This window comes from Squalius cephalus (assembly GCF_949319135.1).
Source record: "Squalius cephalus genome assembly, chromosome: 14".
NCBI lineage: Eukaryota > Metazoa > Chordata > Actinopteri > Cypriniformes > Leuciscidae > Squalius > Squalius cephalus.
In genome coordinates this window covers 16,541,085-16,559,546 of record NC_137135.1, presented here as the reverse complement: position 1 = coordinate 16,559,546, position 18,462 = coordinate 16,541,085, and the positions used below count along the sequence as shown (strand labels likewise).

At 35.9% G+C, this 18,462-nt stretch overlaps 1 protein-coding gene across 2 annotated transcripts in view; it reads right to left on the bottom strand.

Moving 5' to 3' along the window:
• LOC307170946 (ganglioside GM2 activator-like) overlaps positions 1–18,462 on the bottom strand; it is a 52,826-nt gene that overhangs the window by 1,267 nt on the left and 33,097 nt on the right. The window contains exons 2-3 of one of the 2 annotated variants that reach the window (XM_079892269.1): positions 1,487–1,627; positions 1,237–1,386 (exon numbers count right to left, since the gene is read on the bottom strand). In XM_079892269.1, coding sequence (XP_079748395.1) covers positions 1,237–1,386; positions 1,487–1,591 — 255 coding nt within the window. In that variant the 5' untranslated portion in view covers positions 1,592–1,627. Of the gene's footprint in view, positions 1–1,236; positions 1,387–1,486; positions 1,869–18,462 lie in introns of those variants that run through there. The other variant, XM_079892268.1, reaches the window with a different exon arrangement.

The following is an 18,462-nucleotide window of genomic DNA, read 5'->3' as shown; positions in this document are numbered from 1 at the left end:
AGATAAATATTTTGTAAATAAAGTGGTAAATTCTGTTGTTTTTTTGTTTTTTTTGCACAAAGCACTCATAAAATTCACACTTCATAAAATCGAGTTTAAACCTTACTACTTTTCTGAAAGTGGTAGTTGCGTAGGCTGTCAGTGGTGGGACAGAAAGCTCTCAGATTTCATCAAAATAATCTTTATTTGTGTTCCGAAGATGAACAAATGTCTTAGGTTTGGGACGACATGAAGGTAAGTAATTAATGACAGAATTTTCATTTTTGGGTGAACAAACCCTTTAAAATGATGCCTTATGAAAACACAAACTATCATAGAGGTTTACAGCCTCTTGTGATAGTCACAAGACACCCAACAGAGGTTCCAGACATAAAAATGTATTTCACTAGCAGCCCATTAGGGCATAAACTAGGTCACAAGAATGGCCAGGAAACTTTCATGAAAGGTTCATGGTGCAGGGTAAAGATAGAGCCCTCTACACCTCGTTTTTGTATTTTTTAACAACTTTGTAATATTTGGAGCATAATAAACATGACAATCTCACCGACATCTTTTAAGAAATCAGGAATTATGAAAATTAAGCAAAGATGTACATTTTTAGCCTTCATGTAACTTCTTCAGCAAGTCATCTGTGACGCCGGTATTATAAAAAAAATGCAGGAAAAAGATATTTATAGTTTTTTCCTATGCACACTAGCTTACAAACAAATTAGTTTATGATAATTTAAATAGCCCTTTAATCAAAACATGTAATTCATATTTACTTAAATATAAATAATATTACAAAGTGATTTTATAAAATGTATTGATTCCTGATTTGTCGCAGTATTTGTGTAAAAAATAAGAAAAGAAAAAAAGTGGGTGTTTCCAACCTTAAAAAAAAAAGAAAAAAAAGAAGTCTAATTGTTATATTAACAAGAATTTGGGTCAACTTGTATAAACCATATGTAAAAATAGGCAGTGTAATAAGTGTCATAGGGACATTTTCTCTAATACATGTAATGTTTAAAAAAATAACAATGTATGTACTATGTAGAGTTCCTCTTTCCACCAACAAATGTCATGATGCTACCTTTTTTAACCAAGAAGAGGAAGTTGTTCTGGCATTTCTGAAAATCCTACAGAAAGTCTCTATTATGCTTTCAGAGATATTCACTGCAAACATGCAATTCTGGGTCTCAAAATGGAATATCAAAATGGATTTAGTCTTTCTATAACCATATGTCCTTAGCATACCGAGAGAGGAGATACCAGCTCTACTGATGTTGTGCCTGATGCATCTGCTGTTAACTGTCCTGGAATGGGAATGGGATCTGGAGATATATGGAGACTCTTCAATTGTGCAGGATCTTGTTTACCGCAGTTTTGCCAAGAAAACCCCCACACCTGTTAAATAATAAAAATGAGCACATGACAAATGAAAGAAAACAGAAATTATACAGTCATCAGTATAGTGTGGTCCTGATTACACATTTCACAATCTTACCGTGGTTAATTTAGAGATTTTCCTGCTGTGCAAGTGGCTCGAGCCTTCCAGCAACAAACCGTTTGCAGCGAAAAGAACGATAAACAAGGAAACGGAGCTTTTCATTTTGCACTGTATAAAGTCAAAACCACGAAGTATAACGTTAACTTTGGATTTTGTTTAACAAGAGAGCTTTACAAAACCTACAAGCGACCATGCCCGGAAACAGGTAACACGACGTAACTTAAAGGCGCCTGATAGAACAACAATATATAGTGCGTTGAAGACCAATAAAAGCTTCACTTGAGGCACTATCAGTGTGTGTCGAGTGTGTTGTGGTATTTAAATGTTTTGCCATGATGATTCTTTCCGCATTTCACCCTGCGAAATAGAGTGTTACTGCGACCTCTAAAGGCAGGAGGAATAACAGCAGTCCGTTAGCAAACATGATTAGCAGAGATTTAAACAAAATAGTAACTTTCAATGAAAAGGACATTTTTACACAGCTTTTGACGTATAAAAATTGCCATGCAAACATTTTTGTGATATTTATGAAAACATTAGGGTAACATTAAAGTAAATCTTCATCCTGAAAGCACCTACCTTTTCACCCGCTATGAGCTCAACAAGGCCATACGTCTGGTGAGTTTATAATTTATACAATTATTTTGTTTTAGGCCTGCACAATGCACAATTTTAAAGCCATAGTTTACCCAAAAATGAAATTGTTGTCATTAATAACAAACCCTTGTGTCGTTCTAAACCCGTAAGACTTTCGTTCATCTTTGGAACACAAATGAAGATCTTTTTAATGAAATCTGAAATCTTTCTGTCCCTCCATACCACATACCCAACTACCATGACACATACCCAACTACCACTTTGAAACTTCAAAGAGTTCATAAAAATATAAATAAAACTGATACGAATTGAGCAGTTTAGGCTAGTCCAAATTGTCTAAAGAGCCACTATCACTTTAGTTTATATGATGAACAGATTGAATTTAGGCTTTTATTCACATATAAACATTCGTCAACTCACGCATCAGTTGTGGTAAATGGAAGCTCAAGCATGTTCGCTTGATGTGTGAGAACCAATGAGGTTCATTCTCTGGGAAGTAGGCCTATTCCCAAGTCGAGATGTACCAAGCAACTAAGTGTTGTAATAAAACCAAAGGGTGCCTCGATTAAGTATTAGTTCAGGGGTGTGAACACTTTATGCAATTAGTGAATCCAATGTTTCTACTTTTTTTTGTTCTATTAAATGTGTCACTCTGGTTTTCAGTGCATTACATTACCAAATAATGTCTTTAGTTCATTATTTTTTATTTATTTTGTTTTCTAGAAAAATTGAAAGCATCATAAAGAATCATATAACTGTCATGATTATGCATTGGTTCCATTTAGTTTCATTGTGTTTTTAATTTGATATTTCCCTGTGCCCACTAGTTTGTTCCCATGGTTTCTAATTAGTTCTATGTTCTCATTTCTGTTAATAATTATCTCATGTATTCAAGCTCTTATCTCCCCAGTTCTTTCTTGCGGTAATGTTATGTTATGAAACGTATGTTTGACCTACATTCCTGTACTCTCCTGAGTATTTTTGGATGCAAAATAAAGATTTCTTAAGTAGTTAATCTCCTTCGTCGTTTTTACTGACCATACGTGACAATAGCTAAAATGATTAATGCATTTGACATTTTTGTAAAATATAAACAAGTTTTTATGACAACCATTTAAATGATCTAAAAAATGATTAAAAACGTATTACAATAATTCAAAGCAGAAACTTTATAATTGAGAGCAAAAATCTTAAAATGTATGTCTGGGTTGTCATAATCACAAAATATTTAATGAAACTGTTGTGTTCACAATGCAGCTTTATTATCCTACTTTTAGTGTATTAGCTTATTTTACAATAATCTATTTATTACATTGAAATACAATTATTTATTGTGAACATTGTTTTACTCATAGCCTACATTATGTGCTGCCATTATGAACTGATTACATTATAAGTTGCTTCAGTGTGTTCATACATTTCTCAATAACCTATTACATTATGTGAAAAATAGTTATTGCATTGGAAAATAGTTATTGCAATATGAGCGCAAGATTTTATTACATTTTGACAAAAATGATTACGTTATAAACATCTTATTACATTAATAATGTAATACCTATTACATTATGCTTCGTTATTACATTATGCTTTGTTATTACATTATGAGTTTGCTACTTTGCTACATGCCTCCTTTTGTTGTTATCATTACTTCCTGTGGCCACAAGAAGGCGATCTTGTATTTGTACTTTAGAGTCATGATTCTCCACTTCAGGCATTCTTCTAACTATAATTAACTTTGCAACTAAATGCCAACTAACTCTTATTAGAGTATTAGTAGAATGTTAGTTAGGGTTCGGGTTAGTAGAATAAGTTGACATGTACTTGCAAAGTTTCTTATAGTCAGTAGAATGTCTAAAGTGGACCATCAAAATAAAATGTTAACCTTATAAATAAGACATTTCTCAAACCACAGTGGCATACAATCAGTCTGATATATAGCCAGCATTCCAGCAAAGCACACATTTTAAAGCTGAATAGTTTTATGGGAGAAATTCCTGTGCAAAAGTGCATCCTACAATCATTTTATGAGCAATATGAGGCTATAATTTTCTATGTCAGTATATGTGTTTACTTCTGTGGTGAATCATGAAAGAGTGCACTAATCAGGCTCTCAGGTTTTACGAGATGGAACACTTGTATTGACCGGCCATATGATGAGTGCATGAGTCACTCTTAATCTCACTGCATGTGCCTGCAGGTAAATGCCAGCCCATATGTGCCAAATAATCACACAATGTTTAGATCTAAAGGTACCGTGCGCTATTCAAACACAGCATTGTTCATACAGTCCTAAATTGGAGAAAATCACCGCTTATCAAATGACATACTCGCCCAGGGATTTGTCAGTGTGTTTAGAGGTCATATACTGTGCTTAAACATGAGCTATATACAATCAAATATGTCAATTCACTTGACATGAGGTGTGAAAAGAGTTTAAATGCACATAGCTCATGTTGAAGCACATGATCTCGGAACACACTGATAAGCAGTAAAATAATTCTAATTACTTAATTAAATAAATATTATTTATAAATAAGTTATATATTATATACTACTAGTCAAAAGTTTGGAATAATACATTTTTTTTAAATGTTTTTGAAAGAAGTCTCTTATGCTCACCAAGGCATTTATTTGATCTATTGTGAAATATTATTACAAATTAAAATAACTGTTTTCTACTCTTTAATGTTATATATTCCTGTGGTTGCAAAGCTGAATTTACAGCAGCCATTACTCCAGTCTTTAGTGTCACATGATCCTTCAAAAATCATATTGTGACAGAAGTATTGTAACTAGAATTCTTTTCATATATGTTGTCTCTTTATTCTCATTTGTAATTTATACTTTCAGCAGCATTCCCTATTTAAAACAGATTATCTAAAGGTTTCTCCATAGCAAAAGTGTCCCCTTAAAGGGATTGTTCACCCAAAAATTAAACATTTTGTCATCATTTACTCACCTTCAAGATGTTATAAAATGAGTTTATTTCTTCTGTTGAACACAAAAGAAGATATTTTGAAGAATGTCGGTAACCAGACAGTTGACAGCAGCCATTGACTTCCATAGTAGGAAAAAAAATACTATGGAAGTCAATGGCTACCGTCAACTGTCTGGTTACCAACATTCTTCAAAATATCTTCTTTTGTGTTCAACTGAAGAAAGGAACTCATACAGATTTGGAACAACTTGAGGATGAGTAAATAAAAACAGAATTTACATTTTCGTGGAACTATCCCAATAGTTCCAAGTACAGCACTTGTCAACACATACCCTTATAGATTTTCATATTTAGAGATCAGAAGCCTAGAGATATGGCATGTTTATTTAACAGGAGATAAGCCTCTGTCGCTATGATGATTGAAAGTGCTGTTGGTTATTGGAATATTTTGCCAGGGAATGCTGTGCTTACACATTGTGAGATGAGGGTGCATCCGTGTTTTTACAAACAAGCTGAATGTCTGGTACAAAAGTGTATCTTGAATTGCGTGTGTGAGCATGCACATTCTTTATTCCTGTATTGATTTTTCTTATATTGAGAAATATATGTGCATCAGCTAAGTCATTTGAAAAACTATTCTGGCTTTCTGCAGTTTTATGATTCATGCCAATGAATATTCATATAGGCTACTGTAGAAAATTAGCATAAATAGCCTGTAAATGTGTGTAAATTAGCCTTTTTCATATGACCATAAGTTATGTAGCTCACTAAAAGTCAAGAGAGACAGTGACTTTTGCATAAAATGTAATCCTTAAAGCTACACTGTGTAATTTTTTAAGTTGATTCTTTGCAAAAAACTTTGTTCTTTCAAAATGATATGTACTCATTAATGTGTAATTATACCAACTAATCAAGTATTCTCGTAAGCGTAGAATCTGCCATTTAGGATACATACGAGCGAGTCGCGTTTGAATGGCGACAGCCATGTTGCGCCTCCATCTTGAAAATACATTAGCCAAAGAGGGACATACCTGGAAATTCAAGCTTCGCCTTTCGCGTTTTTACTCTCAGTGGCACCGTGACGAATGCGAGGGGGAGATTACTTGCGACTGCCGGCTGATTTGAAATAATACGGCCTTCGTAGGAGTTAAAACGCCCTCGGAATGGGAGGGGCTAGAAAGTAATATTCAGTTGGTAGTCATAAACAATTTCACCGCTAGATGGGAGAAAATCCTACACAGTGTAGCTTTAATGTTTCACCAATCATCATTACATAGGCTATTCAGGTCTTTAGCGACCCGGATCTATATCTAACACAGATGGATCTCTACCTGTCGCAATAATATAAAACTCTCCTGATATTAGAGTAACAATTACAGAAGAATAAAATAAAGCATATTTTGTTATCTTTTGTAGCTTGTAAGGGTTTGAGCACTGTCCTCGTCAGAACTCATTTCCCAGTACATTCAGCATCTGGCTCTTATTCACAATCTCAAACATATTCTCAGTACTATCATTTTCAACATCTTCAAAATCAATATTTTGATCGCTGACAGCTTCACCAGATCCACCATCCAGTGACAGTGAAACTATTATTTGATTGCGTTCAGTTCTTGCTCTGCAGTAAATCATTTCAAGTTTTGCTGATGATACTTCCTATTCTTTTGTTCACTTCATCATTGTGCATCAGACATTGCCACATGGTGCAATAAAGGTGAATTGCGCTTATTCAGCCATCAAAGATTTAATTATTGTTGTGCAGAAAAAAATATACTTACACTGTTACACACCTCGGGTCGTTAGTGACCCTATACAAGTTTTACACAACTGAATGGGAGAACAGACGTTTTTTAATAATTTAATACTTTTTTTTCTTGTTGTATTGTTTATTATGGATTGATTGAGGAATACTAAGAAAGTTGATGTCTAGCTTTAAAAATGAATGAGGAGGAGGGTAATGAAATGATGTCACGGGTCACTAAAGACCTGAGGTATGTGTTTAAGGGTTAAACATTTAGCATCTGATTATAGAAACTAATATACATATTTGCCAAACTCTTTATTTAATAAATTTGGAGAATACTCAAAAACAAAGAAATTATATTTTCAATTGCTCTAATTTTTTTTCAGACAACATATTTCAGTATGTTTAACAAAGGGGGAAACCCAAGATTCGCCCCATTAAATCAATCTGTTATGTACACACTGTGGTCTCTTGCACCACGGCCCATCCTTCATCTGTAGATTGTCTACACTCAAAGGTGACAAATAGCCAGCATCTCTCTCTCTATGTCAGGCAAACAATTTGCACATCTCCCAGGATGATAATGTTACCCCATATCTTGCACAGATGCACCCTGAGGTACAGGAATGAATGAAGGTTTGCATTCTGCAGGTGAACTCATGCATGACAATATAACATAATACAGTTGGTTCCCTGACAAGAAATATGTCACTCACCAGAGTTTCTTTTAAATTTCATAGCCGTTAGGATATGCAGGCGCCTTTAATGGGTTGGTTTCAGCATTTTTGCAATTTCAGATGAGAACAGATTTCTACAGATGACAATAGGCCCTACATAACAATCCAAAGATCTCTGCATGAGTAAAATCTGTGTTCACAATCCGTGCTGCAGCGTTGTAGAGACTTTGTGTGCTGTTTTGAAATATAGCTGACATTTCTAAATGCCAAGTCAGTATCATCATACAACATACAGTGAATCCAATATACCCATAAGAGAAAAGCCACTCATGTGTAAGGCCTCATTTCTGCACTGGATTTTTTTTCATGCTTGATCTAGACTTCTAGACTTAGATTACTTTCTTTACAACTCAATTTTGTTGCACAAACTACATAACTGACCGTAAACCTGGTGACTATAAAGCAGCACTCTCACTATGGAGCTTTGCTGTAGTCACTACACATAAAATATGATTTTATTATTTTTTTAACCAGCATTTTTATGAATAACTTTATTTGAGAGCATTACACTACACAACTTCAGAAGTTTAGAGTCAAGAAATATATTATGGTCACTAAGGCTGCATTTATTTGATGAAAAATACAGTATATTATTACAAATTTAGTAACTGTTGCATCATTACTCCAGTCTTCAATGTCACATGATCCTTTCAGAAATCATTCTAAGATGCTGATTTGCTGCTCAAGAAACATATCTTATTATCAATAGTGTTGAAAACAAGTGGTGCAAGATTTTTGTGAAAACTGTATACATTTGTTTTCAGGATTCTTTATATTCCTCACACATGTCTACATTTGGTTTTATTAACTTAAAGTAGCAGCAGTAGTAGTAGTAATCTTTAACATGTTATGTGTAAAAGTTATTTTGGTGACTTTTTACATTCTAAAAGTTCATTACTTTAAACTAGTATTACAGTTCAACAAAATCCTTATCTGCAGTGGGGCAGTTGACTTCAGTTATTTCTGTTGATGTTTTGGGTTAGATTCAAACGCTCCAAGGGTGGTAAGATAGTGACAACTCCGAACCTTGTGAAAGCTCAGACTTTGCCAGGTTTAAGCTGTGCCTGAAGCATCATTGAGCAACTGCAGTGAATGCATGTGCCTGCACAAGCAGACTTGCTGAGGCAAAGCCTGAGAGGGAAACTGATACTGTAATAGAGGAACAAGCTCAACAGTTGTATAAAAGACTGGGTGAAAGGTTTCGTAAAGAACACTCTGTACAAAAGGAAATCTTTGCTGTAGTCTGTTTAAACATTCCTTATAACCAGACCACATTTGTACGGGTGCCCATTTGTCAGGTCCTTATAGTACAGTTTTGTCATTTGCTGCTTAACAATGCATATCCATAGCAGCTGTTATTCAGTATGGAAACTCAATGGGATAGTAAAGCCTAGTTATCTTGTCCTTCATTTGTTCCTCTGTATCCTACACTATTAAAGTGCACGTATTTTATTATTACCTTTATTGTAGTGTGTAATATTGCTGTTTGTGAATGTTAAAGGTCTACAAGAGTTATTGTCTCCCAAAAAAAGATTCTGAACTGCCTGAAACGAGTCGTCAGTAATTCCAGTCTTATTTCCTGCACAAACCTACATTGAAACAAATTTGTATAATGGCAGCCTATGATCTTTATTGGCTGCTCGAAAACAATGCCTACTTTGACCCTCAAACACTGTAGTTGTAGCTGAGCCTTGAGTTTGATTTGTGTTTTGTGGACATGTCAAAGACGCCATTTTCTGCGCTGCAAAAGCAAATCCTCTTAGATCTTATTACTACTTATACGCATCACAACAGATCGGGCCATCTGACCAATCAGAGCAGAGTACACCAATCACAATAAACTGGGCCATCTGACCAATCAGAGCAGAGTAGACCAATCACAACAGACTGGGCCATCTGACCAATCAGAGCAGAGTAGACCAATCACAACAGACTGGACCATCTGACCAATCAGAGCAGAGTAGATCAATCACAACAGACTGGGCTATGTGACCAATCAGAGCAGAGTAGACCAATCACAACAGACTGGGCCATCTGACCAATCAGAGCAGAGTAGACCAATCACAACAGACTGGGCCATGTGACCAATCAGAGCAGAGTAGACCAATCACAACAGATCGGGCCATCTGACCAATCAGAGCAGAGTAGACCAATCACAACAGACTGGGCTATGTGACCAATCAGAGCAGAGTAGACCAGTGATCTCAAACTCAATTCCTGGAAGGCCACAGCTCTGCACAGTTTAGCTCCAACCAGCTCCAACTCACACCTGCAAGGAAGTTTCTAGTAATCCTGAAGACCCTGATTAGCTGGATCAGGTGTGTTTGAGTAGGGTTGGAGCAAAACTGTGCAGAGCTGTGGCCCTCCAGGAATTGAGTTTGAGATCACTGGAGTAGACCAATCACAACAGACTGGGCCATCTGACCAATCAGAGCAGAGTAGACCAATCACAACAGACTGGACCAACTATGTTCGCAAGTTCCGTCGTTATCAGCATAGTTCAACGAGTCAGTATTTCCCGAAACCATCGTTCTAACGAACATTCGCAAACAGCATCGCAAAGTTGTGTAGTTGGAACGACAGCTCTCAACCTGTGGTTAGAAACATAGTTTCTAGTTTGCATGACATGTGGACTTAATAAATCCTTATCTTGAGCAAAATAAGCAAACTGTCATTCAGTACAACCTGTGTCTTTTATTTACAATACAGATGCACATGTGCAAACGTTCTTTACTATGTTAGAACAAGCCTATGATTGAATCTGGAAATAGAGCAAAATAACTGAGAAAAATGAAGTAGTCCTCAGATGTCATGTTTGTAATTTATCGCAAAACATCTAGCGTTAATTCGATCTCAAACAGATTCTTTAAAATAAGTTATTACTCCACCACGTGCGTGACGTCATAAACCAGCGTGGTTGAACGACCACTTTGCCACAAAACGGTTTTCGGGAAACAGTCGTGACTAGCAAGTTGATTTCTTCAATGATGCATCGTACTATGGTAGTTAAGCAGCGAGTTACGTCGTTGTTCGGGAAACACACCCCTGAGCAATGTAGGCTCTCGGAAAAAGGGGTTTAGAGGGACTGAATGCTTTATCAAAACTTTTCAGACACTGTGAGAAAAGTAATGTATATCATGAGAAAACGAAAGTGTGTTTTGACCTTGGATGCATATAAACCTATAGTAGGAGACCAAAACAATATTAGGAACTTTTAAAATAGTAGGGGCACATTGTAAAATGAAAGTTCCAAAGGGGGATTTTCCCATCAATTAACCTTTTTGGGTTCCCCAAATAACCTTTAAGTGAACAGTTCTGAAAAAAATATTTTCCACTTTTTCCACTATAAAGAAACTTTTGTTGAATGGAAAGGTTTCATGGATGTTAAAGAACATCTTACTGGGGATCCATGTTTCTCCTCCTTAGATCAGTATCAGTGTAGTCTTATTTAATGCCATGCCAGCATCTGTGACTATCTTCACGGCAAAAACTGAATTGTTTTAAGGGAGATTAACAGTCTGTTTGAGATTTCAGGGTGGATTTCATGCAATTTATTGTTCGGACACATATCCCACTCTTCTTGCCATGCACTTATTTAATATATAATGATTGACAGTAGGTCTAAGGTCTGAGGGAGGAATTTGACATTCTTCTACATCCAGATTAAGTCTCCTTTGAAGCAGTGTCAGCTCGCTCATTCCCTGAAAGCTCAACATGGCCTGGAACCCAGCAGAAGATTATACCAAAGAATTGATTCTGTAAGTGGTCTACTTTAAAGGATGATCACCAAAGGATGATCAGTTTTTAAAGCGACCATTGCTTGAAGACATTATTTGGAATCCGTGAAAATTATAAAATTATTTTGTTGTGTCTTTTCAATATATTTCAAAGCTAAAAGTACTTCAGCTATGAAAATTGAGCATCGTTTTGGAATGCGAATTCCATAATGTTGCTGTCCAGTCACCATGGCTGCAGTCACACCATTTCCCACATTAAAACCATCTGTAAATATGGGTGAATGAAAAGGGGAATGACTTCTTATGTCTAAATACTGCTGTCTATATACATTTTGGCGAGTCACTCCTTTCTTCCGAAGAGTCAAATCCAGGTTGATCCATGACAGGTTTCTTTATTGTTCAGCAAGGTAAAAAAACCTGAAGTGTATTTGATTTAAAGTGTTCAAGTTTATATTTAAGCTGTGGTTTAATATGATTACCAATAGGTCTGATGCTTTTAGGTTTGCTCTCATACAAGTGAATGTATTGGGGTTAAAAGACTGTAAAATAGGCTGGGTTATTTTTGTTTGCTTTTAGTTTGATGGCATATTGAAGTGATAGCTTCAACCGTCTGTTTTGACGTGATGGTTCATTGGCTTTGCACAAACTTTGCACTGGTGAAGTTCTGAATGCTTCCAAGGCAAGCTGTAATCCCTGATGATGGTGTCAAGCATCTGTTTTATGATTTCCTGGCAGAATCATAAATTATGCTCCCATACTCCACAGAAGGACAGTGTAGACTGCTCCCCATTTAGTTTTGGCCAACACTTTAATTCATAGCTTTAAGACATTTGTTTTTAACTGAGGAATGAAAAAAATGTTTCTCTTCTCTAGATATCGCTAAATTTACCGGCAGATCTTTGGCCTGTGTGTAAGTATGTGTATGTGTGGGGTGAGTGGGAGTGTAGTTCATGGCCAAAGGCTCTCAACTAAAGATATCTGTAGAACTCTGCACTCTCCATTATCTGTTTTCTACACAAAGCAGTCTTTCATTTAGCTTCTGTTGGCGTGAACATCCATACAACATCTTCCTCAAAAGGATATTTGTTCCAAATGAGAACAACACAACCATTTAATCTTATCTCAATGCTTTTCACCGCTCTGACTATCTGCAGCTGAACTCCATTGTCACAACAAGCAGAGCTCAAATCCTTAACAAAGCCTTTGTCTTAGCACTTATTTTCTTAGCAGAATAATATGGCACTTTCCTCAGGCTTAAAAGGATCAGGATGTCTGACATATTTTATACAGTAAGGAGATGGCTGAGAGGATAGTGGACTTTCAATGTCATAAAAATTCAAATGAAAAAGAAGCTATATGGAGATCCTCAGTCATTCAGTACTATGCTGATGGACACTGAAAGAGGTAGAGGCTTTTGGCAATAAACCTCCACAACAGGATGTCTTACATGCAAATCCGTGAAATCAAGCAAATCTGCGTGCTGGCGAAACCGGTTTTCTGTTCAGTCAACAAATCTAGGAAAAGTACTTTCAGAGCTTAACTGTATATATTATATTATAAATATAACTTTTTACTATTTAATACACAAATCTCTGATATACTTAATTCTGATTGGTCATTTGCAGCATTCTATGGTCAAATGTAATAATGATAAGGTGTATATTTGATTGATGGCAACCAATGTCCTATTGCTGTGCTAGTTTTATGTTTGTGGCACTCTTGTGTCTCTTTCTTCTCAGTTATTAAATTTAAATTTAAACTTGTACTAAATATTTGATATCTATTTTATTAATCAGAGGAATCGAGCCATCCAATAAGCACAACAATTTTTACAGTCAGACATTATTGAAAAATAAATCCTTTTATAGACCCTTCTTCTGATCATCCTGTCTAGTTTTGCAATGATTTATCTTATATACTTGGATCAAATTCAAAGACAAATTATTTCCATTTTCTGTTATTGGCGATTAAAGTTTTTTCATTGAAAACTACAAAACAAAACTTTCATATTAGGACGTAACGCTTCATGCAACACACTTTCAAAAAGTGAATATGTGCATTTTTAAAAAGTCATATTAAAATAGGATTAAATATAAAATCAAATAAAATGTATAATTTGAATAAAAACAACTCATTCAGCGCTTTAATTGATTTTGTGTGATCCTCCACACTTCCTGCATTTACAGTTTTTCAGAATTGCTAAAACACTAAACCCCATTCTCTGAACCAAATTCTCAATAGCCTAAACCAATTTGTTGACTAAATCACTCTTTCTGTAAAACATTAAACAAGTTAGTTAAAACACTGTTTGCAAATCTCATGAACTCTTTTTGCAAAACTCTAAACACATTCTCACTCACTAAAACACATTTCACACTGTGATGCACTTATGTTTCAAAATGCTAAACACAGGCAGGTGAAAGTTAAACACAACTGCAACACAGTTGTCATCGTTTACACACAACGGCTCAAAATTGTTCACACTTATTTCTAATGATGTGACCAAACCAACTGTACATAATACAAGTGAGTTCAGAGTCCCACAATTTACTCAAAATGTTGCACTGAATGTTGATGCCAACAATGGATGGAAGAGGGAGAGAAGGAAGAGGATGAGAAAGAGGAGGTGAACAAGGAGGAAGAGGACGAGGAAGAGTGGTGTGGAGAATGTTGTCAAGGCTGGATCTGCTTTAGGCTTTTTCCCTTTACCTGCAGAGATGACAGTGTCTGAGATGTGGAGAAACTCCTCCGGTCGGACCAACATGAAGACATGATGCTGAAACAGAATCAATCTCTCTCACTGACCTTGATTTTGTAGTTGCACAACTCTTTTGAGTGTACTTTACTGTAACATGCTTTTCATTTAAAGTTTTTCACTGTAACCTTTTTTGCTTATGCCGTTAGGTCACTGTATTTTCACAGTATGCAATTGTTGAATATACAGACATTTGATAGGCCTACTATTCAATATTCAGTGCAATACTATACTTGCAGTGCATACAGTCTACAATTTATTGTATATTGTACTGCAAGTTGTCATTACTATACTTTTTTACATACAGCAATTGCAAAATTTGTTTACTTTGTTACAATAGACTTTTTTTTCTGTAACTGCATGCTTTCTGTGTTCTCCATTTTTTTATGTAGTGTCTAACGAATTTATAAAATTGACTCGCTGTGTGTATGATCTGAAAGCATTGTTTGATTTTGAGCTCAGATAAAATTGTTTTGAGGCAATTGTTTGATTTTGCCAGAAGAGTCAGAGGTTCTGTGAATGTGGTTTGAAAATTTGGTTTTGAGAAAGTGAGTGATGGAAGAAATGTTCAAGAAATGTGTTTCAGCAATTCAGAAAAACTGTAATATGTGACTTCCTGTAACACAGCAAACATGACATACCGGTATGTGCATCCAAACACATATGTTGTTTACATTATTGCAGTCTCTGCAGTTTTCCATTCAGAAATGTGTCCAGAAAAGGTCATAATATCAGTGACCTTTTGGAAACCTATTCAAGGTATAGCAAATGGCCATAGCCATATGACGTTTTGAGAGGGATTGATATTGAGAGAGAGAGAGAGAGAGAGAGAGAGAGAGAGAGAGAGAGAGAGAGAGAGAGAGAGAGAGAGATGTGTTGTATGTCAGACTCAGCATGTCTGCTGAGAGTTTGATTGTATTTCCTGGGCGTGCTGTGCTGTGCCTAGTCCTGTCCCCTTTCTCCCCAACCACGCGCCATCTGCCTCTCCTGCTCTTCATCCTCCTCCCTCTCCTCCATTTCAACCCGCCCACAAAACCTGGTTCGAGCAGGGCCAGGCAATGATGATGTGACACAAGGTAAAGGTTCTCAAGCACTTTTTGTTCCCTGTTGATATGCTGCTCTCTTAAGGCAGAACAGGGTGGATAAAAACATGCCGCTCTAATGCCTCGAGTAAGAAAAGTTGCTGGGTTTCCAACTTTATGTGGTGGAGTGAGTAATAACCAAACTTGTTTTTGTAAGATTATGAAAACAACCGTGAAGTGTTGCATCGCTGCTTAGATCTCAGTGAAGCTGTAATGAGTAGGATGATGCATGTATTTGAACAGCTTACATATATGACTGATATAGTGAAATAGGATTAAATGCACATTTTCTCCAATTGTTACGCTAATGGGAGATTTGCACGGTAGAATTCACACTCAAAACTAGTCATTGCAGCCCACTCATAGCTTAGCAGGCATGCAGAGCCCTTTTTTGAGACAGTGTTTGATTTAGCCTCATTTAGTTTTTTACAGCCTTGGACTAGTATTTGGCAGTTTTTTTTTTTTTTATGGCCAAAATGTATTGGGTTGCAAAATCATGTCTATTGCACACTACTGTTAAAAAGTTCAGGGTGGTGTTTAAAATATGTCATGATGCTCACCAAGACTGTATTTATGTGATTAAAAATACAGTAAAAGAGTAATATTGTGAAATATTATTGCAATTAAAAAAAGTGTTCTATTGTAATATATTTTAAAATGTCACATTCAGAATCATTCTAAAATGCTGATTTGGTGCTCAAGAAAAAAATATTATCATCATCAAATTTGAAAGCTTTTTGTGGAAACTTGCAGGATTATTTGATGAACTGAAAATTCATAAGAACAGTAGGCCTATTTATTTGAAATATAAATCTTTTATCATTGATCAATTTAATGCATCTTTGTTGAATAAAAGAATATATTTTTTTATTTTACTGACCCCAAACAGGATCCCAAATGGGATGTAAAAATTCACAACTGGGAGATATGAATTCAAGATTGTGGGTGAGTAAATGATGACAAAATACTCATATTTTAGGTCAACTCTTTAAAATTGCTCATGCAAATTTTATGGTTCCATGAAGAATGGGACGTCCATGGATCTTTTCATTGCACAAAATGCTCTTTATAGTAGAATGACAAGAACTATAAGAACTATGACATCACTGCAAAAAACCCTTTTGGAACCTTTATTTTCAAGAGTGTTGGTGGGAGTTGTATCCAGCAATCTGACCCATTGAACTTTGCATCTGAAATGTTTGGTCTTTAAATTTTGACAGGGTCCAATTGATCTTCAACAATCAAAACAACAGACAGACTAGTCCAAAAAAGCCTACATTTTCGAGGTGACTTCAATCCACCTTTTCATACCTGCAAGTTCCATCTATTTCCTCCACTGTCTGACAAAATGGCCTGTTGAAAGAAAATTGCTCTCATCTCAGGATAGAAGATGGAATGGCGGCATACTTTTGAAAAGAAAGTTCTACAAATGATTTACTTGTACCGACGGGAATTCTTTGTGTGCTTGGACAAAACAGCCTAAAGCTGAACATGAAACAGCATTCAACCGTGCTTGAATTCAGATTAATATCTCTCTATTCAAATACCTGATTTGTTTGATAATACAGGAGGATCATGTGAACACAATAACCCAGTGATTCGCTCTGATGGGACCTTCATTATCTTACAGAAGCAGGCAACAAGGGATTCTTCAGATTAGCATTGCAGAGTCAGACTGACATATGAGTGAGCTCAAACTCATGGCTGTCCTGATCCCTCAGCTGTGATCTCAGTGAGAATTGTTATGCAGGCCACGAGCAGCTGTTTTCATTCTAATGAAGCAGTTAATGCATGCATGACAGGTCCAAACGCAATAAACATTAGGTGTTCATTGGCCAGCATTTCAATCAGAGATCATCGAAAGTCATCTAATCTTAACAAGTAAATGCTAGATGATTAGCAGCTTGAGATAATGTAACCAATATTGTATCAAGTTAAAGAGACAATACAATAGTTCACAGAAAAATTCACATTCACCTTGAGGGTAAATGATTTGCAATTTAAAATCGTTTACTCATCTTTATCTCATTCCAAACCTGTGTGATTTTCTTTCTTCAAATGAACAAAAAAGGAGACGTTTAGTAGAATGTCCATGCTGCTCTTTTCCATACAAGAGTAATGTTAACTCTTAAAAAGTTAATGGTGACCACGGTCTGTCAAACTGAAAAAAATCACCATAAATATATTTTGTTGTGGTCCGTGTAAGCAATAAAACCATCTGGGTTTGGAATGACGTTTGGGTAAACAATGACTGATTTTTAATTTTGAGTGAGCTGTCCCTTTTATCGGGAGGATTTGATATTTCAAATAGAGATGTGTTTCATTGTACCTCTGTGGCATTTCTCCATGTTTGTTTTGTGGCAGCTTTCATCAGGTTTTTTCAGGTTGCAAACTAATAATGGATCATCTGTCAATGCACTGTAAAACCGTTAATCTGTTCCATCCATTCTCCTCATTGTGCTAATAACCACACCATGCTTCTACTAAAGCCAACGTATTGAAATTCACAGAATAATCAAGACAGTCATGCAATTCTGAGATGATCAGTAATATCTGCATTGGCTCTTGACGTCACACATTCTGCCCTCAGCCTAACATGAAATATAGTTATAGGCAAATTGCCAGTTGTGAATACGATGCTTATTAAACGTTGATGACAAGCTTTGTTCTGTGTATTATTTACTATAAATAAAACAGTTCTTGCCAAATTCTTTAAAAAAATGTATGATTGTTTTGACACTATGGGACTATAATTATAGCCCTGGATTAATCACGCAATTATTATTATTTATTCACTACTGGCAACATGGGCTTTCAATAAAACTCAGCTTCCTATCCAGTAGGAAGGCTTTTTTTTTTTTTATCGGTGCAACCTGACTTGAGAAAACAGAGAAACTGTTGTCTTCCACTTCAAACTTCAACACCCATAATGCACTGGGCATGTTGCCGTAGTAGGTCCCACCAGCCTACTATGGATACTCTTATCAGTCAAATACAACTTTGGGTTACAGTTTATTTTAAAGTGTCTGTGTTACAGTGTAATTATACATTTAAGTACTGAGTAATAATAATTACCAACATGTACATGCTATACGGTTAGGGTTAGGATTAGGGTGTGGTTAAAGTTAGTTGCATGTAATTTTACACAATTTATAGTAATTACTATAGTAACTACATGTAACGTGTAACAACGACACTGTAAAATAAAGTGTTACCCAACTTTGCTTTAGTAGGAAATACTTCTTAGCAAACTTTTAGTCATAATGGTGTCGACTTGTATTGTTCCCATGTGCAAGAATCCAAAGAGTAAAAGTTTAGTGGGAGTGACTTCACTGGAAAACTTTCGTTTTCCAGTGAAGGCAGCGGCTAAAAGCTGCAAA